Source organism: Halichoerus grypus, chromosome 2, assembly GCF_964656455.1.
Source record: "Halichoerus grypus chromosome 2, mHalGry1.hap1.1, whole genome shotgun sequence".
Taxonomy (NCBI): domain Eukaryota; kingdom Metazoa; phylum Chordata; class Mammalia; order Carnivora; family Phocidae; genus Halichoerus; species Halichoerus grypus.
The window spans coordinates 95,338,805-95,361,795 of record NC_135713.1 but is presented as its reverse complement, the minus strand read 5'-3'; the positions used below and the strand labels follow the sequence as shown (position 1 = coordinate 95,361,795).

Sequence of the window (22,991 nt, the reverse complement as noted above, 5' to 3'; positions counted from 1 at the left end):
GACGGGGCTGCGGGTGAGCTCTTCTGGGAAAGGCCGATGGAGGGGACCCATTTCCCGTTGCGGTCTGAGAGACTCAGCAGATAAGCTCCCTGAGCCAGAGGAACTGCGAGCTCCCCTCCCCGCCCAGCCCCTGCCGCGACGTCCCCCAGTGTCCGCCGCCCTGCGCCCCGAATTTGGCCACACTGAACCAAGCTCCCGTACTACCGTCCCAGAGAGCGTGAGGGACGCGTTCGGGGACACCGGGCAGCCCTCCGGCCGCAGGCGCCGGGGCAGCGCCCGCGCGCAGGGAACGCGCAGCCGCGGGGCCCCCGGGCAAGGCTGCGCAGGTGCTCCGGCGCGCGGCCGGGCTGAGCGCTGGCGCCGGAGGACGAAAGGTCGCGGCCGCGCGGGGCGGGAGCGGGGGGCAGCTGCGCTTGGCCGCGGCCGGTTACTTCTCCCCGCCGGCAGCCCACCCGCGAAACAGGAAGTGCTAACTTCACCAAATAAAGAGAAACGAGTTAAAAAATGTCGCGAAATCTTTCCACACAGAGGGCTCCTTCTCGTTAGGGGCCACCTTATCCCTAGAGGATAAACTTTCTAATCCACTCTCCCTAAATTAAAAAAAAGCACGAGTCACTTTGAAATTGCCAGCTAAATACCCCATTTCCGAAGGGGCAGCCGCGCTGGGCCTGAGGTGAGGCGCTTGGCTCGCGGGCGGTAAGGTCTAGCCCGGGGCCGTGGGGGCCGGCGCCCCGGGGCGCATCCCTGCTCGGAGGTTCCCTGCGAGCGCCTTTGCTCCCCAGGAGAGTAATGAGAAGAGAAGGGAGCAGCCGCCCAGGCCGCGCGGCCCTGTTCCAGGCCCCCGGCAGTGTGAGTCACTGAGAGCTTCGCGGGTCTGAGGCGCCCAGAGGAAAAGCTGTCTCGTTTGGATTCCCCTCGCCGGGCAGCGGCCGCCTGCCGGGACCCGGAGGGGGGGCGGGGCTCGCGGCGCTTCACGGGTGGCGGGGTCGCCGAAGCCCGGGACCGCGGAGCGGCGGCCGAGGGGCTCGCGGGGAGGGGAGGGGGAGGGGAAAGCGCGGCGGGCGGCCAGCGCCTCAAGGCGCACACTCGGCGCCGGGGGGCGCCCTTCCCCGCTCGCGCCGCTCGGCTCCGGTGCGCCGGGGTTCCGCCCCCGCCTCCGCCTGCACTCTGAGAGAGCCACCGGACACGCCAGCAGACACGCCAGCCCGCGCGGCGACGCGAGCGTCCTCCTTCTGTGCGCGGCCAGCGAGCGCTCTGCCGGCCCGCACGTGCTGCGCGGCGGGCGGCTGGAGCCCGCGGCCGGAGGGAGAGCGCACGGAGCGCGAGCGGCTCGGAGGCGGGGCCGTGTGCCCGAGCCGCGCCGAGCCTCCGGACAATGGGGCCCCGGCGGCTGCTGCTGGTCGTCGCGGGACTCAGTCTGTGCGGCCCCCTGCTGTCGGCCCGCGCCCGAGGCCGCAAGCCCGGTGAGAGCTGCCCCGGTATTCCCTCCCGGCCCGCTGTCGGCCCCGCAGCCGAGGCCCCCGCGGGACTGGGGCGGGCGGGAGAAGGGACCGAAAGGGTGCAGGCTGCGCCTTCTCCTCGACGGGGGGTGGGGGCGGGGGGGTGCTCCTGGCCTCACCCTCTGCCTCAGGTTCCTCCAGAACCCAAGCAGGTATTTGAGCTGAGATCCAGAGTGTCCCCCAGTCAAATCCAAGCGGGGATTATGACCCCTGCTCCTTTGGACTTGGTTTCGAAGGGTGCAGCCTTGCTGAGAAGTGGTGTTGGATAGGGAGGAGGAGGAAGGGGTCACGTTTTCCTGCGGAAGCCTGAGGCGCCTGGCCCCTCGTTGCATTTGTTGCAGTGTGACCTGTTTCTCCCAGGACCACCCCACAAAGAACTGGTCTCACGTTGCTCCACCAGTCAGCGTTCTGGCCCTTTCAATATAGTGGAGAAGGGCTCCCGTTGAAGTTTTGTTTTGTTGGAAAATTGGGTTTTTTGCACATTTTACAGAGGTGGCCACGGCGAGGGAGGAGGCGGTGGTGGTGGCGGGCGGGAGGTTTTGTTACCCAGAACCCAGTCTTCCAAGCTGAGTTAAGGAAAGAGATTGCCCCCCAGAACCCGGCTCCCTTAGACACTCTGGGATTTCAGTATTTCTCTTTCTGGCCTGCTGCAAGGAGGAGGTTGCCGCACCTAGAATACAATTCCCACCCGTAGTGTATTTGTAAGTATCTGGCTACTTGGCCAAATAAATGTATTTTCCAAACGTTCCCCCCATAAAAGCAGGACAGAGAAGTTGTTTTTAACTGGTAAAGACACTAGTTAGAAACTGAAGGGGGAAAAAAAGTTTCAATTTCTTTATAGCGATAGTGCTTTATAAGCTTTTAGCCCTTTTTCTTTTCCCCACGTAGAAACAGATTCTAGCTGGTTTTCTTATCGGGGACAGATTGTGTCCTTTACATTGTTTTCACACTGGACCTAGTGTAGATGCATCAAGAATAAGAGGTGACGAAGATAGTGTTTGCTCTCCATCTTTGCTCTGGGTGAGTTTGTCGGGGGCGTTTTGGGAAAACTCCAAGCTCCAGATAGGGGCCCAGTTTTGCCCCAGCTCCCAGGGCAGCTGTGGGTAACATTCGCATTGTCTCCTGGGGTGTTTGAGGAAACATGGAGAACTCCTGAAAACTGTATGGTGTTATGTGACTTTGTACTTTTATTTTGGGCCAAGCTCTTGAGAATACAAAGTGTTGTTTGAGATTTGGATGGTGAGGTCGGGAGTAAGTTTATACAAGCCTGATGCCCTGTAGTCACCCTTCCTCACAGTGGCCCCCAGGAAGATCTTGGTGCAGGTTAGGGAGTGAAGTTAAGGCTGCTGTTTGTGCTCTGCTTTCGTCCTTGTGAACGGAGAAGGTGCATGCTGAGATGGACAAGGCAGTGTAGACGGTAACTGAACAGACACTGGCTAATTTACCTACACTGGATTCTGGAACCACTTTGGGAGGGAAAGAAGAAAGGAGGATGAGAGAGGAAAAAGAGCCCGTGCTGAGTGTCCTCGTCCGTGTCAAACCCTGGCCTGGGAGGCATTTGCCCCTCAGAGGATCTGATTTCACCCTCTCAGAGACACTGTTAAGGCAGGTGTTTATCCCTCATTGGCATCCTGAAACGAAGGCTCAGAGACAATATACCAAAATTCCAGATGGAGGAGGGCGCCCTGCATGCAGGAGGTTAAGTGGGGCCTTGTCTTCAGAGATTTAAATCACTAATAAAATCAACTAAAAATAGGTCTGCTTTTTTTTATCACCGTTCACAGGCAGTTCTAAAGAGTATCTGTCATAACAAGCTGTATGTGCTTGGTGGAACTGTAAGACCCCAGGCATGGGAAGACCCTCCAGGCTGCCCTGCCCACCAGTTTGAGCTTTCCTGAAGCTCTCGGGACTTTTTTGTCCCCACTCATTTTGGCATTTGCTGCACCGTCACTATGTGGGTATCTCATCTCCCCGGCCAAGATTATAAACTTCCATTTATCCCCAGAAGTCTAGAACCAGTGTCCTGGTCCACTCAGCAACAGCAAATGGCTGTTGAGAAATTCTTAAGTTCAATTAACCAGTTTACTTTCCTTTGTCCAGACAGTGTAAGTGAGATGACTCATCTTCATCAAAGAGCGCCGGCATCCAAGAGGTGACGTTTGTAAATTTTTTAAGGATCTGATGGCTGAAAGGGTCCAAGAATCGCTGATGATGACAGTGGCACAGGGGATTGGGTAGGAGATGCCCCGTGCTGCCCGGCCGCCCACCAGCCCGAGCCCCGTTCCTTAGCATAGAGTGAGGTGCCCCTCTATCCAGCCTCCTCTGTTACATAACCTGTTAGATTACCCGTACTCCACCCAGCCCTACCCTCCAGTTCCTCCTCCAAGGAGCTATGCTTTCTGTGGCATCTATCCCCCTGCCACTCCCTCTGGCCAAAATGCCCTCCCTTACACCCCACATGTTCATATTTAATTAAAAACAGCCACTCTATATCAAGCACCTACTACAGCAGCATCCTGCTTAGGTACTTTGCATATACTATCTTGTTTATTCCTCACAACAATCCTTTGAGTAGATGTCATCCCCATATCACAGGTAGGTAAATAGGCCCAAAATGGTTACGTCACAGGTCTGGCAAGAAGTAGAACTGGCCTGTTTTTCTGAAGCACAGGTTTTCTCTATCCACCCCTATAGAGAGGAAGCCGTCCAGATGCCCAGCAGTAGAGAAGAGTAACTCTCCTGTGCTCCCCAGGACCCCTAGAGGACCAAGTCTTCACCCCATTGGTCTGTAGCCCTGGCCTAGCACAGGGAGGTGTTTAGTGAACATTTGTGCTTGGGTCGTGGTCTCCTGCTATTTACTTTTGCAAACACATGATAAGGCAGGCTATAAATAGATCCCTACTCATGAATATGCTAAATAATTGGCTGTTACCGAGAGACTGTGGTCCTAAGCCTAAACAAAAGACACAAACGGGACAATGATTCTGCCCTAAGGGGACCAGAAACCTCTATAAAGCCTGAAAGCCAAATTTCTTAGGAAATAGCAAGAAGTAAATTTCTACTCTAATATGTATCTAAATTAATTTCTTCCTTCTCTCTCTCTCCCTCACTCATTCATTGTTTTCATTCCCTAGTGCCTTCGACTTTACTTTTATAGGACATATTCCCCCCTAAATTAGTCCAGTCTTCCTTTGTATGAGAGAATATTTTGGAGGCATGGGTGCCCTTTCTCAGGAATACTCTCATGTCCTCTCTGCTGTCCTCTTCCCCCGCCCCCATCTTTCTAATTCAGCATTTCTCGGCCCTTTATGCCTAAATGGATCAGCATTCTGTGAACCCTAACTTGCACTTTCTCAGCAGCTCTGCATTTGCTCCTTTTCCAAAACGCTTCTGGCCAGTCTTTGTCCCTGTGCCCTTTCTACCCCTTCCCCTCCCTCAGCCAGTTCATCTTTATCTTTGTCACCATCACACACTGGAACTCAGCTACACCTTGAGCTGGGTGGAATTCCACAGGGACGATGGAGTCCCCACGACCCTGGGTTTCTAATCATCCCCCCTCCTCCACTTAGACACACATCCCTCTTTTCCGTCGGAACTCCTTTCTTTCCTGTATTTTTAAATCGAGGCAAAATTTACGTACTATTAAATTAACCATTTTAAAGTATACCATCTTTAGTGGTATTTGGTGCACTTACAATGTTGTGTAATCACCACCTCTGTCTAGTTGCAGAATATTTTCATCACCCCAAAACAAACCCTATATCCCTTAAGCACTTAACCCCCATTCTCCCTGCCGCCAGTCTCTGGCAACCACAGATTTGCTTTTTATTTCTATGTGAGTTTACCTCTTCTCTGCATTTCATATAAATGGCAGCAAACAGTATATGGCCTTTTGGGTCTGGAGGACTCCCCTTTCACTAGTTTTCATGAGTGTGTGGGTGCCCCCTTTGCTACTTAGAAAAACACCCTGGGAGAGTCATTAGGAACCACAGCCTTGGTTTTGTTGTTTTTTTTACTATGATGCTGGTATTGGGGGTTCCACAGTTTCAACATTCAGAATTTTCTGTTTATTTCCCTATTTTGAGGTTTCTTTCATTCTGCCTTTTGCCATCTCTTGCTTATGACTGGAACTGTCAGAGCAAATAGCTCTCTCTGAAGGCTGAGATTGTTTTTTCTGGGTATGAGCTTCCACTTCGTTCAAATACTCTCTCCCACACTGACCTTGTGATGGTACTTGCAGAAACCCACTGAAGTTACAGCCTCCTTCTCCATCCCAAGACATCCAATGAAGTTTTGTCACATAAAAGGCCATCGCGTCCTTTATGCATTCTTCATGTAGGTTGAAAATAATCTGCCCTTTGAAATAACAGGAATAACCAGTAATTTTCATGTGCAAACAAATTAATTTAACTTTAAGAAAGGACATTATATCATCAATATTTCAAGTCCGTGATGAATTAGAAGTCAGGTATTATAGTATTGTAGAATAGTGTTTTCCCGTATTTTCTTTTTTTGCTAGCCAACAGACAGAACTGTGAGGAATATACTTTACGTTGTGACACGGTAGTTGTGTGTGTCTGCAGTAAATATGTATGGGTAATTGTTGTGTATACGTAGATTTGAAACAAAAGTTCTACCAAACCGTACTCGCCTTTATCGCGTACTATGCATTCCAATATTTTCTACACTATTCTATTTTTTTAAAAGATTTTATTTACTTATTTATTTGACAGAGAGAGACAGCAAGAGAGGGAACACAAGCAGGGGGAGTGGGAAAGGGAGAAGCAGGCTTCCCGCTGAGCAGGGAGCTGGATGTGGGGCTCCATCCCAGGACCCTGGGATCGCGACCTGAGCCGAAGGCAGACGCTTAATGACTGAATCACCCAGGCACCCCTACACTATTCTGTTTTTTTAAATGCTTGTTAAACCCTGTAAATTGATGTCATAAGCATTATGAAGTCTCCATGGTCTTTTATTTTTTATTTTTTTATTTTTTATTTTTTTAAAGATTTTATTTATTTATTTGAGACAGAGAGAATGAGAGAGAGAGAGCACATGAGAGGGGTGAGGGTCATAGGGAGAAGCAGGCTCCCTGCCGAGCAGGGAGCCCGATGCGGGACTCGATCCGGGGACTCCAGGATCATGACCTGAGCCGAAGGCAGTCGCTTAACCAACTGAGCCACCAAGGCGCCCCTCCATGGTCTTTTAAAACCTACTGTAGAGGCACAGTAAATCGTCCCAGGGTTAGCTCAGTTGATGGCCTTACTAGCTTTACGAGAGGAGTTTGCTTTCCAGGAAGTGCCGTTTATGACAGTTTCTATCACAGCCTAGAATCTACTTCGTTTGAGTTCAGGTTTACAAACTGCAGTGGGACTTGGGCGGGGTTAGGAACAGAGACAGCTTGGTACTGGGAGGAACTGCTGATTATTAACATCCTTTACAGTGAATTAGTTTTCGTTTTACCTTGTTGTTTTAAGAACAACATTCCCAGGACACGGAGCTCAGGGCCTGTAACTTTTGGTGCAAAACAGGCCTGGAAGAATGGGAAAAGCCAGGGAATCAGAATGGTTCCCAGAGAGGCCTGCTACGGCCCTAACCCCACACATCAGGCCCTGGCCTCCAGGAAGCTCCAGGCCGGGGCCCCACATGCTTCTCTTCTGTCATCCTTGTGCCTGTTCTACCTGAGCGTGCTGACATTTAAATTTTCTGGTTGTCTTTATCTTACATTCCCCTGTCCCCTGTCGCCCCTCTCCCAGTTAGGCTTGCTCTCCTATGCTTCCAGCCGAGTCCTGGCTCCAGGATGTGGGCTAGGAGGGGAAGCGGCCTCTGATGCTGGCCACCTTTTCTTAACCCTGCAGTCAGTGTTTACCTTATTCTACCTTTAATTCTGGTTTTTCCATAGCAGAGATTTTTGTTCACTTACTGCTTTTGCTTCTGCCCCATCTTGAACGCTGTTTTAAAGATTTATTTTTCTGTTTTGTCCTTGAATGGCCACAGCTGATGTGTCTGTGAGCACTGGGTTGTTAGCATGTGATTGGTGTGTAGCCAAGGTCCGCAGGACTCCTGAATTCCCAAGCAGTAGCCGTGGGCATCGTCAACTTAAGTTACGTAATCATATGGTCGTGTACTGCCTGCTATAGTTACAGCGGTAGACAGATTCATTTATTTGGTGAAAAGGTTAGAGGAAAATAAGTGTAGTATTTCAGGAGTAGGTCATATATCTCAAGTCTTTTATTTATTTATTTTTAAAGATTTTATTTATTTATTTTGAGAGAGAGAATGAGCAAGGGGGAGGGATAGAGGGAGCCTGATGCAGGGCTTGATCCCAGGATCCGGGATCATGACCCGAGCCGAAGGCAGACGTTTAACCGACTGAGCCACCCAGGTGCCCCAAATCTCAACTCTTTTAAAGAGACAGGGTCATGTGGTGTGGTTCAAAGGGTATGAGCTTTGGAGCCAGAAGATCAAGATTCAAATCCTGGCCCCTCCACTTACTAATTCTGTCTTTGGATTACTTAGCCTATCTGTGCCTCTGCATGTTGGCCATAATACAGGGATTATAATGCTTATTTTGTAGAAATGTTAGAGTTACATGAGGTAAGATATGAAGTACCTAGCACATAGTAGGTATTCAACAAATGTTAAGTGTTTTTCATAACAATTCCTCCATATTCCAGAAAGGCCTTTGAGGAGTTGGTATAACATGAATTTATTAAATGTAAAACTGTGTTCCTGAGGGCACCTGGGTGGCTCAGTCAGTTAAGCATCCAACTCTTGATTTCAGCTCAGGTCATGGTCTCAGGGTCCAGAGATCAAGCCTTGCATCTGGCTCTGCGCTGACCCTGGAGCTGCTTGAGATTTTTTCTCTCCCCCTCAGCTCCTCCCCCTGCTCGTACATGTTCTCTCTCTCTCTCTCTCTCTCAAAAAACAAAAAAACCCCAACTTTTCATGCAAACATTCAAGAACTTTTATTCCATCAAGACTGAGACAAAAGCAAAAGAAAAGCAAAAACCTTTGTCCTTAGTTTCTAGTAGCAAGTAAATCTGCATATAGTATTTGGGTTTTTTTTTTTTTTACCTTTAATTATGAAAATTTTCAAATATACTCAAAAATAAACTGTATAATTACTCCCCATATCTTGTTTTATCTACACCTCACTTTTCTTCTCCCCCAACTGGATAATTTTAAAGCAAATCCCAGACATATATGTCATTTCGTCCGTAAATACGTTGGTATATATCCTCAGAGATAAGAACTCTTTTCTTCTTAAAGATTTTATTTATTCATTTGAGAGAGAGCATGAGTAGGGTGAGGAGCGGAGGGAGAGAGACAGGCAGACTTCCCATTCAGCAGGGAGCCCCACTCAGGGCTCCATCCCAGGACCCTGAGATCATGACCCGAGCGGAAGTCCGACGCCTAACCCAACTGGGCCACCCAGGCACCCCAAGAACTCTTTTTTTATTTTTTATTATTTTTTTAAGAATTTATTTGAGAGAGAGAAAGAGTGCACACAAGTGGGGGGCGGGGGGGGGCAGAGGGAGAGGGAGAAGCAGGCTCCCTGCTCAGCAGGGCTCAATCCCAGTACCCCAAGATCATGACCTGAGCCGAAAGCAGACACTTAACTGATTGAGCCACCCAGGTGACCCTCTTTTTTAAATATATAACCATAATACCATTGTATCACCTAAAAAGATGACTGTCGATTTCTTAACATTTTGCACTGTTGAGTCAGCATTCAGATTTCGCTGATTGTCTCATAAATGCCTTTTTACAGTTGTTTTATTCAAATCAGGATCAAACAAGGCCAACCACTGCCTCTGGTTGGTGTGTCTCTTAACTCTCTTTTAATCTGTAACTGTTTCCCATCTCCTTTCTCGTGGCTGTGTATTTTTCAAAGAAACTGGGTCATTTGTTGTAGAGACTCCCCTGCACCCTGGATCCAGCCAGCTGCGTCATGTAGGGATGTTCAGTGGGGCACGTAGCATGCCCATCTGTCCTCGGCGTTTTCTGTCACGTGGTAGGTACAGCGGGAGGCCTGTTCAGATTCGGGTTTGGTTTTTTGCAAGACCGCATCAGCAGTGGTGCTGTGTGTACTTCCTGATGCATCTCAGGACTCTGTTTTCGTGCTCTTAAGATTGATTACTCGGGATTCAGGCGTTGTCCACTTGCTCCAGCTGTTATGAAATTCCCCATCAACCTTTCACCCAGTGGTTTTAGTGACCACTGGTGATCAGACTCAGTCCATTAGTTCACCAAGAGCTTCCAAATGATGCTTTCCTAAATCTGTCATTGTCTCTGCGTTTAGGAGCTGGAATTATTTTACAAAGAAGAACTTTCTGTCACTGACTGTTTTGCTTCCCTGAAATACCATTTATGTAGAAAAGACAGGATAAGTGCTTGAATCTTGCTTTTATTTACCAGTTTTCATACAGGGCCCCCTAATTTCCTCCAAAGGTGACCAAAAATGATGCATCATTTTCCTTCAAGTATCATGATGAACTCATGGATCTTAACATATATGACATGTTTCAAATGTTTTAATCCACTTTTGTCCTTATTCTTTTGGTGATCAGTGTCACACCTTGGCCAGTGGGACCCCTTCAGATTGACTCCAGAGTCTTTCTGACCTGACCCTAATATTCTTTAAAGATGTTCAAGGCTCATTTTGTACATTTCCTACCCCGGATCTAAAAACAGCCATTTCTTTCAGGTACACTGGTTCTTTGCATTAAAAAATGGTGTGCAGGGGGCGCCTGGGTGGCTCAGTCATTAAGCCTATGCCTTCGGCTCAGGTCATGATCCCAGGGTCCTGGGATTGAGCCCCGCATCGGGCTCCCTGCTCAGCGGGAAGTCTGCTTCTCCCCCTCCCGCTCCCCCTGCTAGTGTTCCCTCTCTTGCTGTGTGTCTCTCTCTTTCTGTCAAATAAATAAATAAAATCTTAAAAAAAAGAAAATGGTGTGCATATGCCTTTGAGGCAGTGGAGTATTGCAGTAATACTGCTATTTTCCATTTGATGGAATTAATATGTTTCTATTAATTTTCCATCATTCTCTTCTTTATTTCTCTTTAGCCTGTAGTGTTGATCCCCTAGTGGAGAAGTGCAGGGTACAGCTATTCTGCGCCATGTGGGAATGTGGGCATGGTCCTGGCACTTCTGCTGTGTTAATTTGTGAGCCCTGTAGGGCAGAGCTCTGAGTCAGAACCAAGGCCGGTGCTTCGGGGGAGGCTGGCATAGTATAAATCCCAGGATCACATGGGACCTTGATAATGCATCTCGTCACCACTCTGCTTCCCAGCCAGAGCTCATCAAAGATAGAGGAAGCCTTGCCTGACTTTCTAATTTTTAAAACTCTCCAGAGTTAGAGAGTCCATATTGAAGCATTTAGCAGTGTGCTACATTGAATCACAAAACTACTCTAGAGCCATTTGAGAGAAACCTAAATTGAGTAAAACTTAGCAAGAAGCATGAGAACTGATTTTAGGACCTGAGCTGCTTTTTTTTTTTTTTTTTTTTTTTTGTGAAACCATAGCTTAACAACAAAACCGCAGATGAATTACAAGAGCTTTTGGCACACTGACAGGCACTTTCTCCTTGACCTGTGAGCTGTGCCAGGACGGGAGGAAAAGGGAGATACGCAAACTCAAATTGCAGCCTAAGGTGCTTGAGCTAGTTGGATATGTCTAGTTACTTGGAATTGGTTTTGTTTATTTCCTTGATGCTGGTATATACTTAAATTAAAAAAATTTTTTTGCTGACATTTTTTAATTCCACAAAAGCCAAAATATCAAACCTATAAGAACAAGAAAAGGTGACACCTTAGGTGATGATATTTAATCAAGGGATTATGCATTCCTCCTGGGTTCCAGCCTATAAAAACTTCATGTTTCAGTGGGTATAATGTTTCTGTTACAAACACCGTACTGCCTAAAAAGGCCTAGCCAGGGAAGACGTTTTTAAAATCTTTTTTTTTTTTTTTTAAAGATTTTATTTATTTGATAGAGAGAGACAGGCAGAGAGGGAACACAAGCAGGGGGAGTGGGAGAGGGAGAAGCAGGCTTCCCACGGAGCAGAGAGCCCAATGCGGGGCTCGATCCCAGGACCCCGGGACCATGACCTGAGCCCAAGGCAGACGCTTAACGACTGAGCCACCCAGGCGCCTCGGGAAGACGTTTTTTAAAACAAATACTTAATGCCAAAGTACTAAATACAGAGTAAAATCCAGTGACAGTTTTATTTTTGGACAAAGTGATAGAATCGAAGAGGCTTAGTTATGAGTGTCCAGTAGTTTTCAAATTACAGCGTTCCCCTAGGTAATGCCTGGATTCATACCTGTCTGTGCACGCCTGTGTGTGTACTTTTACCCTTCCCTGCATGACAGAAGTCCTTAATCTAGCCAGGTTCCCAAAGTGCAGAGAAAAGTTGTGTTATCTTCAGGTTCTTCTGGGTCAGCATTTTTAAGGACATTTATCTTTGTGGTATTAAAATGCCAGAACCGGGGCGCCTGGGTGGCTCAGTTGGTTAAGCATCTGCCTTCGGCTCAGGTCATGATCCCAGGGTCCTGGGATCGAGTCCTGCGTCAGGCTCCCTGCTCAGTGAGGAGCCTGCTTCTCCTTTTCCCTCTGCCTCTCCCCCTGCTCATGGTCTCTCTCGCTCACTCTCTCAAATAAATAAATAAAATCTGTTTAAAGAATGAAATAAAATGTCAGAACCCATTCATTCTTTTCTGAGTAAGTTAGATGCATCACAGAGGGAAGAAAGGGATACTTCTGGAAAAGGCTGTGAATTTAAACTTTGATAGACATCTTTGAATGCTGGGGCTAGCTACTCTACAGCCTGTTCGTGTTCCTCGTCATCCTGAAAAACTAAATATTGCTGAGTAGGAGGGAAGAGACGCATAGATTCCATTTTAATTTAAAATAAATGAGAGTACGGGCGCCTGGGTGACTCAGTCAGTTAAGCGTCTGCCTTCGTTCGGCTCAGGTCATGATCTCAAGGTCCTGGGATCGAGCCCCGCATCGGGCTCCCTGCTCCGCGGGAAGCCTGCTTCTCCCTCTCCCACTCCCCCTGCTTGTGTTCCCTCTCTCACTGTCTCTCTGCTTGTCAAATAGATAAGTAAATAAAATCTTTAAAAAAAAAAAGCCAATTTAAGGAGCACCTACCATGTACAGGGCGCTGGAGATTCAGAGATTAATAGGAATGGTTTCTTGTTTCTTACCCTTGAGGAACAATATAGACATATCTATTTTCTCAGAAGCTCATCACTGGAGACATTTGACCTTCCCTGTGACAGATGTCCTGCCAGGCCACCCCTTCACCCTCAGGAGCCCAGTTCTGACCTTTCTGAGAGAGCCATACCTCCACCTTTCACCACCAGGCACCCTGTTCTATTCTACTCTCCTTATTTTGGAAATAGATGCCACTTTATTGTATTTTACTTTCTAGTTCTACGATTTCCATTGGTTGGTTTCTTTGCTGATAGTTTCTATTTTTTTTTTCATCCATTTCAACAAGGTATTTCCCTTTACTTCATTGTAACACATTCTTCAAAATCCTTATCTGCTAAATCCAACATCTGGGTCTTCTTGGGATTGGTTTCCACTGATTATCTTTTTTTCTTGAGACTGGGTCACATTTTTGTTTCTTTTTGTATCAAATGATTTGGGATTGCACCCTGGCCATACTGTAAAGACTTAAGATTTTGTTTTATTTCTCCAAAGGGTTTTGGTGTTTTTGTTTAGCAGGCAATTAATTTGGTTGGACTCAAAGTGCAAACTCTCCATCTTGAGCAAAAAATATCACTTCAGTTCTTCTATCTTTAGCAGAGCTACTTCACATCGTCCCCTACATGTGCATCGTTCCAGAGTCAAGCCTGTGGCAGATTCACATTAGAATTTAGGTCTGCCTCCCTTCTCTGACTTTTCCTCCCTGGGATTGTCTCCTCACTTTCCAGTGACTATGGTTGCCCTGAACTCTGTCCTCTGGTTCTTCAGGCCGGAAACTGTGCGTTTTCTATCTGAGTTTTAGCCATCCTTTGTGGCATTGATTCTGGCCTTCTCTTGAGCTTACCATGAAAGTCAAGAAAACAAAGTCACCGGGCGCCCTCCTTTCCTTCAAGAATCATTTCTCCTCTCCCCAGTACCACCTTAGGAACCTAAATGCCTTCAGGTCATTGATTCGGGGGGAGGAAGGAGGTCAAGGGTTTTTAATTTTCATCTCAGGGATGGTTGGGTCCAGTGTCCTTACAGAGCCATTCCAGAACGAGAACTATCTCTTGTATTGCATTATGCCTCTCTGTGTAAGCTTTTGTTTGCACAAAGGATTCACCACTGAAAATTAAGACCAAAAGTTTGAAAATCCACTGTACTTACCCAGTTTCTAGCCAGATTTTAAATCCTCTAACATCACTTCTGAGTGACCTGCACATCCAGTGTTTGTTGCGGCACCCCCAGTGATGGAGGCTTCGCCCCTCTTCCTCTGTGCTTTCTCTCCCTGGTCCTCAGCTTCCCAGGGCCCACCAAAGCTCTTCATCCAACTCTCCTCAATGACAAAACTTGAGCAAAAGCTCCTCAGCAGGAAAAGCTGGTTGAATTACAGCAGCTAAGTGTTGCCTTTCTCTGATGAACATTTTAAGTGGATGCTTTTGGTGGAAGAGGGTGATGAAAGGAGGAAGTTTGCAACTGAGCCTTTATTTTGACTTCTGGTTGACACTCAGGAAAGCCTGACTGGCCTGGTATCGGCCTAGAACACCTGCTCCTCCACAAGCCTGCTCAGGAAGGAGACAGGAAGATGACTGAGGGGGTGTGCACCTGGTGGTTATGTTAAAAGATAACCCGAGGGACTGTTGTTTGGGTCCAAATATGGTGAGAGATTTGGAACATCCTACGGTATAAACAAACTAAAGATAGTAGAGGAAAACTACTGTCACATAGACAATGGCCATGGAAATGGAAGCCCTCCGTCCTACTCCGAATTTGCCTCTAGCTCCGTAACTTAAGAAGTCCCCTCACCTTTCTGTGTAGATGTTTCCATTGGGAACCACGGGTTTCCAGGGGTGTCTGCAAACTCAGTGGAGGAAATGAAGGCCTATGGAGGAAAGCCAAGTCATAGAGCCTGGGAGGGATTTGTTTATAGAGACCGTGGCTAGAATGGAAAAGAAGTCACTGATTTTTTCCTTTATGTCAGGCACTCAGCCTTTTCTGATGTCTTCAGGGTACATCTCTGAAAGTGTATCATTTGCTTCTGTCCTTCTAAGGAGCAGAGTTTTAAGTGTTTGCTTATGCCAACAAAAAATGCTGTACAGTATTTTGAGTGTGCTAATTCCCTGATAAGGTCTGTAATCCATTTGTACATTACTTGCACTTTCCCACCCACTCTCCTAGTAAGAGCACTAAAAATAAAATGTATTCTTTTTGTCTTTTTGACTTTTTAATTTTTTTTTTTTTTTAAGAGTCAAAAGCAACCAATGCTACTGTGGATCCCCGGTCATTTTTTCTCAAGAATACCAATGATATATTTGAACCATTCCCACTGGAGGACAATGAGGAGAGAAACGGGAGTGAGTTCCCTCAAGACAGACTAAGCTCCATCAATATAAGCCATCCTCTTCAAAAACGGCACCCTGGGTTTATCACGGAAGATGCCTCAGGATATCTGACCAGTGCCTGGCTGACGCTTTTTGTCCCCTCTGTCTACACTGGCGTGTTTGTAGTAAGCCTTCCTCTGAATGTCATGGCCATCCTTGTGTTCATCTTGAAGATGAAGATCAAGAAGCCCGCTGTGGTGTACATGCTGCATCTGGCCACAGCGGATGTGCTCTTCGTGTCGGTGCTCCCGTTCAAGATCAGCTATTACTTTTCTGGCAGTGATTGGAAATTTGGTTCTGAAATGTGTCGCTTTGTCACCGCCGCCTTTTACTGTAACATGTACGCCTCCATCATGCTCATGACAGTCATAAGCATTGACCGGTTTTTGGCTGTGGTATACCCCATCCAGTCCCTCTCCTGGCGTACTCTGGGGAGGGCTTCCTTCACTTGTCTGGCCATCTGGGCTATGGCCATCGCGGGGGTGGTGCCTCTCCTCCTCAAGGAGCAAACCACCCAGGTGTCGGGGCTCAACATCACCACCTGCCATGACGTGCTCAATGAAACCCTGCTCGAAGGCTATTATGCCTATTACTTCTCAGCCTTCTCTGCTGTCTTCTTCTTTGTGCCCCTGATCGTTTCCACCGTCTGTTATGTGTCTATCATTCGATGCCTTAGCTCCTCCGCAGTAGCCAACCGGAGCAAGAAGTCCCGGGCTTTGTTCTTGTCGCTTGCTGTTTTCTGCATCTTCATCATCTGCTTTGGACCCACAAATGTCCTCCTGATTCTGCATTACTCATTCCTTTCTCAAGAGTCCACGACAGAGGCTGCCTACTTTGCCTACCTCCTCTGTGTCTGTGTCAGCAGCATAAGCTGTTGCATTGATCCCCTGATTTACTATTATGCTTCTTCTGAGTGCCAGAGGTACCTCTACAGCATCTTATGCTGCAAAGAAAGTTCTGATCCCAGCAGCTACAACAGCAGCGGTCATTTGATGGCAAGTAAAATGGATACCTGCTCTAGTAACCTGAATAACAGCATATACAAAAAGCTCTTAACTTAGGAAAAGGGACTGCTGGTGAGATAAAAGGAAGAGGTTAAAAAAGTGAATAGCCTGAGGATTCTATTAGTCCCTGCCAAAAAGGTATTTACAATCAAAAACGACAAGTCTATGATTTGCATGTCTCTTTCTTACGAGAGCCATTGATCATATCTATTTGTTAGTTACAGGAAAAGATAACAAGAATAGAAAACAGTATCATTCCAAGAGAGTATCGCCAATGCTACAATAATAACTGAATGTCATTTTCTGATACTTAGGTGACTTACTGTATCTGTGTGTGTGTGTGTGTGTGTGTGTGTGTGTAGGTGTGTATACACATACTTGTATCATTTGCAGTGCAGTATAGAATAGGCACTTTGGAACCCTCCCTTTTTTTCCACCAGAGATTAAGGAAAGAAACGTTTAGGTTGGTGGAGTTTAGCCCTGAACATCTGAAGATGTTCATCATTTGGGAGGGATTCTATGGTTTGGACTTATATAGCTTTTGCAAATAAATGTATTTTGAAATTGTTCAACAGCAATGTTTAAGTTATTAAGGGATAAGACTTAGTACTATCTGTGTGTAGAAGAAGTTCTACTGTTTTTCATTTTAAACATATCAAGGTTTGAATTCTTTAAATTATGAAAACAGATGGTATGGGTAGCATTTTTGATGTTTTACACTCTGCGTCTGTAAACCAAGAATGAGCGTAGGTCCCACGAATGACCTTAGGTTGGCTTTCAAAGTAACCTGCCCTCGATGGAGGACTCCAAACAATAGATACAAAACAGGGCCGTTTCAGACATGGACTGGCCAGAAACCCTCCAGCTGAGCCTCCCGGAGGTCAGGACTGGGACCACCACAGTTGCTCTCTCCTCCTGAGGTTCCCTCAAGGGGTGGGTGTGAACTACCTTGTTTATTAGAAATTGGCAAAGTAGGTTGTGCTATCCCAGGAGATATAAAAGACTTCTCTGCCCATTTTAAGAACAGAGAAAGAAGGCCCACTCACTTCCAGCAATTATCCCCCAAGGAGCATTCTGGAATGGAAACACTCACGGAGCAAACATGAACACACATTCTGTGCTCTGGTCACAAGGTTGGGTGCTGGGCATACAGAGTTGAGTAAGACTGAAACCTGCCTTCAAGGAAAACAAAGTAGACCAATACGGAGTGTGGCATGTGTATAATAAATAAATATGTCCTTCTATAAGAAGTTTTTTTAGCCAAATGTCATCGTGCAAGTTTCATACAAGCAAGGATTGTCAGTGAAGAACATAGAACGTTTGGGTTACTGCTTCCTGTGGTTATAACTTGAGATGAAAACATAACACAATACAGGAAGCATATTTTAAAAACAAGTCCTCCAGTCTATATTGATTGGACATGATTTACTTACAAATGGTTTCAATAAATTAAATCATTTTTTTAAATCAAATTTTTAAAAAAAGAATCCATTATGCTGGTTTGATGAGAAATAACAGAAGAAAATGAAACGGACTTTGAAATCTAGGAAAATGATTCTATATTTTCCATTCACTTTTTTTTAAGAGTTAATGAGATGATTTTAAAAGCATTTTTTAACCCCCTGATTAGTATCAAGTACAGAAAATCCTCATGGATTTCGCAAAATAATTTGAAAACTAGGTTGAAATGTATATTTTTTTCTTATGAAGCAATGTTGGCCTTTTACACAAAGGAAAAAAGTGAAAAGTTGCAAGGCAAATGCTTAACCTATTTAAAAGAGCAAACTATTTCCAAATGCCATAGAATAATGAACATCAAATAACATAATGTAAGTATAAGCTAGCATTGATTTTATTTTTTTTAGCATTGATTTTATTAACTTAGTTACTGTATTTTATCCAACTCAGTGGATTTACTTCTTTATTCAATCTGAAATATTAAAATACCTCTGACTTAATATGACTATCATTACTATATTATTAGTCTGTACTTATGTGATTGTTTTTATGTTCTCTCTTTTTAAAAAATGTGTGTAACCTGGGCGCCTGGGTGGCTCAGTCATTAAGTGTCTGCCTTCAGCTCAGGTCATGATCCCAGGGTCCTGGGATTGAGCCCCGCATCGGGCTCCCTGCTCTGCGGGAAGCCTGCTTCTCCCTCTCCTACTCCCCCTGCTAGTGTTCCCTCTCTCACTGTGTCTCTCTGTCAAATAAATAAATAAAATCTTAAAAAAATAAAAATAAAAATAAATAAATAAAAAATGTATGTAACCTATATTAATAAAGATGGAAGTTTGCTTGGTATCTGTTTGGAATAAATAAATAAATAAACTGTCTTTCAGAGCCACTGGAGGAAGGCCAGGTCTTAGGGTTTAGCTGAAGAGTGTTTAATGAAGAGGCAATGTGCAGAGACACTGACAGGGTCGAGGGAACCACCAGGGGATGGTGAAGCACCCCACGGGCTAGCAATTAGGGAAGCCATTACCACCCCAGGCCCAAAGGGGTGGAGGAAGGAATACCTCCTCTCCTGCAACCCTCTGACCTCCCGCTGGTGCCTCCTGGTCTTGCTCCCAAACTCAGAGGTCAAGGGAACCTGGGTTGGCTTAGTCCATAAAGGTCTGCATCTTGGGACATGTAGAATGGATCTGGAAGAAGAACAAAGGGATTGGGTGATGAGCTTTCTGTGTCTTTTTGTTTGTTTGTTTAATCCCCTCTTAAGAAAACTAGAGGTTGTGTCATTGAGAATATGTTCAGATTCCTGGGTTGTAGGCATCATGAACAGTCTGCAGTTCTTTGCTTGGGAAGAGTGAAACAAATTACATGTCAGAGCCAAGAGGCTATGATGAAACCCCAAGGAGGACTGCCCTTTGAGGGACAGCTCTTTGTCGTCCAGTGCTCCCTGGGGCAGGGAGCAGGAGAGCAAATTAAAAGTAAAATGATAAGTACCTCTGAGAGTTGAAAATCAGTAAGAAACATCCTAATATATTTCTAGATTCATAGTCAACAGAAAAACTGTTTTCAGTTGAAGAAGAATTCTGTGAACACAGAGTATTTTTAAGTTAATACACAAGCTTAAGTTTCTGAGGCCTGGACACTCAGAAAGTGTTTCAGGATTGGATATATTAAAGGATGCCCAGCTTGTGGCCGCCAGAAATAGGATCTCTGCCCTAATCAGAAAGTGACCTTTCAACTCTTCTATTGTTATTTTTCAAAATATGTTTGAAGTTAAAAAATAAACCACACTTGGGGCACCTGGGTGGCTCAGTTGTTAAGCGTCTGCCTTCAGCTCAGGTCATCATCCCAGAGTCCTGGGATGGAGCCCCATGTTGGGCTCCCTGCTCAGCGGGAAACCTGCTTCTCCCTCTCCCACTCCCCCTGCTTGTGTTCCTGCTCTCGCTATCTCTGTCTCTTGTCAAATAAATAAAATCTTTAAAAAATAAACCACACTTGAGGGGCACCTGGGTGGCTCAGTCAGTTAAGCGGCTGCTTTCGCCTCAGGTCATGATCCCAGGGTCCTGGGATCGAGCCCCATGTCGGGCTCCCTGCTCAGCGGGGAGTCTGCTTCTCCCTCTACCCCTCCCTCCTGCTTGTGTTCCCTCTCAAATAAATAAAATCTTTAAAACACACACACACTTGAATTTCCTTAACACAAAAATGCTTGTTTTTCTGACCAAGTCAAAAATAGAATTTTTAAGAAAATAGAATATTTGGTTGTTGAATATAAATGTTGAAAATTTTAGGTTATACTTGTAAATGTAAGAAATTAAGAAAAGTGTGGGCATATCTTTCAGGGATATCTTTGAGCTCTGAGATCAAGTGGAAAAAGTTAAGTGGTGTTTATGACCAAGCTTTTTAAGTGTGTGAGGCCTGGACCCTTCACTAGAAGCTTATCTTCGCCCAGGTGTCATAGTAAAAATTAAGGGGGAAAACAGTCACCAACAGTAATTTCCTGGCAGAATTGGCATCACTGTGTGGCTATTCCTTTCAAAACTACTAGACCAGATGTGTGTGTGGAGAGTAACTGAGCACAGGATAAATCTAATTGTGTTTCATGAAGGAGGTGTGGTTGAGCAAGCTGCAGTCTGAACAGAGAAGAAATGCTCCAATGCAGTGATTCTGAGTCCTTGAGACCATTGTAGGAGATGTATGAGGTCAAAACTATCTTAAAACACTGACGTGTTATTTGCCTTTTCTTGGTCTGATTCTCTCACGACCAGATAGTAGAGTTTTCCAGTGGCTGCATGACATGTGACATTGCAACAGACTGAATGCCGGAGACAGGAGAATCTGTCTCCTCTCAAAGCCAGCCATTACAGAAATTTGCAAAAATAGAAAACAGTGCAACTCTCCTCAAGAAATCATTGTTTTGGGAAGAAAAATTTTTTTGTGAAAAAATAAGGTATTTATGTTAACATGTCATGAATTTATTGTTACTTTTAAGTGAAAGAAATATTTTCAAAAGTTCTCCATTTTAATGTCTAACATGGTAAATGGTGGATATAATCAGTGTGGTTTGCTGTGATCTCCAGAGAAAGAAAAAGGCCCCTGTACGGAGCCTTCAACAATTTCCGTAGCGTAAATACCCTTCTCGGCTGCCAATTTCAAGCTTTCAATGGTTCGACATTGGGCTTGAGAAATTCCTGAATATCGAATTCTGATACAAGCTGACTCCAACACACCACTGGATATAACCTACATAAAGGAAAAATCTTTAGGGTCCTCTGTAATTTTTAAGTGTATTAAGGTCTCCTCAGTTGAAAAAGCTTGACAAACCTGCTCTTATGCAAGATTTCCCAACTTTATTGCCTTCAAGAAGACATAGAAATCAGTCATAATTAGAAAGCAGTTATAAGGGTAAACACTTGGCTCACAGCTGCAAGCCACCACATTGAATTTCTGGCAGCCTCACAGCTGAAAGGATCAGTCCCTTAACAGCAATAGCGACGGATTCAAGTAGGTCCAGTGCGGCTTAGAAGTTGGCAAGCTTTGTGTGAGGCCTGTCTTGCAGCCAGCCACCCAGGGCAGCCTCACTGACGTGGACATCAGGCTCCACACTTCTCGTCGTGGGGACTGTCGGCTGCATGCTGGTCTTCCAGAAACACAGAAAACCAGAGGTCAGATTCGGCAGCATCTCGGAATTCAGATAACACAGTATGTTTTTAACCAGGGGGCTGTATGCTCATCACTTCAGGAAGTGACTCATAAGCACTGTGGAGATTAGCTTGGAAAGCTGCATTTGGAGCCTGAAGGCATCAGGTGGTGGCAGGACCAGTCTGCCTGTTTTGCTCATTTTAATAACCGCAGTATTGGGCCTTTTTAGCATGCTGCTGTGTGACTCATGCAGGGAAGTGAGAACATGACCGAGGGTGGGATAGCCAATACTGTGACGCATGTAACATGTGTGGGGAGGGTGGGGGTCAGTCGGTTAAGCGTCCAACTCTTGATTTTGGCTCAACTCATGATTTCAGGGTGGCTTGGGGCTCTGTGCTCATTGGGGAGTCTGCTGGAGATTCTCTCTCTCCTCCCTCTCCTTCTCCCTGCACTCGTAAGCTCTCTCTCATAAATAAATAAATCTTAAAAAATAAATAAATAAATAAGACCCCGGGATGCCTGGCTGGCTCAATCAGTAGAGACTCTTGATCTCTGGGTCTTGAGTTCAAATCCTACATTGGGCCTAGAGCTTACTTAGGAACAAAAAAAAAGACCTCAACTGTTCTGTGTGGTTTTTTTGTTTCTTATCCCAAGATTGTTCTTGAAACTGGTCTGCGTGATATATATGTGTGTGTGTGTGTGTGTATTTATCTTTTTTTTTTTTTTTTTAATGTATCCCTGTTTTCCAGGAGCTAAAGAGGGTTTGGATTTAATCATCATATAGAATACTTTGTTAAGAAGCATGGAATTTGGAGACCTCATCTTAGAGTTTTAGCAACTCTGCCTGGTTAGAAGGAGGTTTTGGAAACTTTAGGTCAGTTCTCATCTCTGGCTGCACATAGAGTCCTTGTAGAGCTGCTAAACAATTCCAGTGTCCAGTCCCCACTCTCAACCACTATGAGTCAGCATCTTTGGGGTGGGACCTGGACATCCATGTTGTTTTCAAGGTCCTCAGGACATTCTAATGTATAAACCAGAGTTCACACCACAGCTTGAAGAGAGTGATTCTTGGGGCACCTGGCCGGCTCGCTCGATAGAGCATGTGACTCTTGATCTCAGAGTCATGAGTTCAAACCCCACATTGGGCATAGAGCTTACACTGAAAAAAAAAAAAAGCTTCTCAAATGTAACATGCATTCAAACTATCTGGGGATCTTCTTAACCGCAGTGGGCGTGGGGTGGGGTCTGCATGTCTAACCAGTTCCCAGGCGATGTTGACACGGCCGTTGACGTGGCGGTTCCTTGGACCGCACTTTGAGTACCAGGGCCCTAAGGGATGGCCCTGAGGCAAACTTCGGCCATGCTTAAGGTCCAGGCCCTCAAAAAATTCAATTCTCATATCCTTAAAATCATTTTCCGAGGCATTATTTTTAACTGTAGTAAAATTAGGGCGATTTTTAATGTAGCAGGAGCAGAGGTGCTTAATCAAAATTTGTTTTACGTGATATCTATCTTGCTGTATTTTTTTTCTCCACTCTTGGATTCTCTTCTGGGGGGAGAGATAGCTTAAAAGGTTCTAATCTCCTACATAAAACCAATTCACAGGAGGCTGGGGATTTAGAGTGGCGACTCCCGCCTCTCGTTTGTAAAGATAGTGCCCGGCAGATAGCAGCAGGGCCTGGTTACCAGAAAGCAGATGTGTTTCTTGTTTCTGGGTCTGGCCTCAGGGACATGCTGGGGATACTGGTCAGCATCAGGAGCTTCAGTCTTGATGGTGGTGGAATGAGTGGCTATGGAAACCCTCAGGCAAATGAGTC

At 45.7% G+C, this 22,991-nt stretch overlaps 1 protein-coding gene across 1 annotated transcript; it reads left to right on the top strand.

Moving 5' to 3' along the window:
• Window positions 1-1,148: 1,148 nt before the first annotated feature.
• On the top strand, window positions 1,149-19,709 carry F2R (coagulation factor II thrombin receptor). The gene is made up of 2 exons (XM_036072250.2): window positions 1,149-1,463; window positions 14,948-19,709. Exons 1-2 carry the CDS (start codon window positions 1,376-1,378, stop codon window positions 16,141-16,143), a joined length of 1,284 nt encoding a protein of 427 aa, XP_035928143.1. The 5' UTR covers window positions 1,149-1,375; the 3' UTR covers window positions 16,144-19,709.
• The last annotated feature ends 3,282 nt before the right edge of the window (window positions 19,710-22,991 follow it).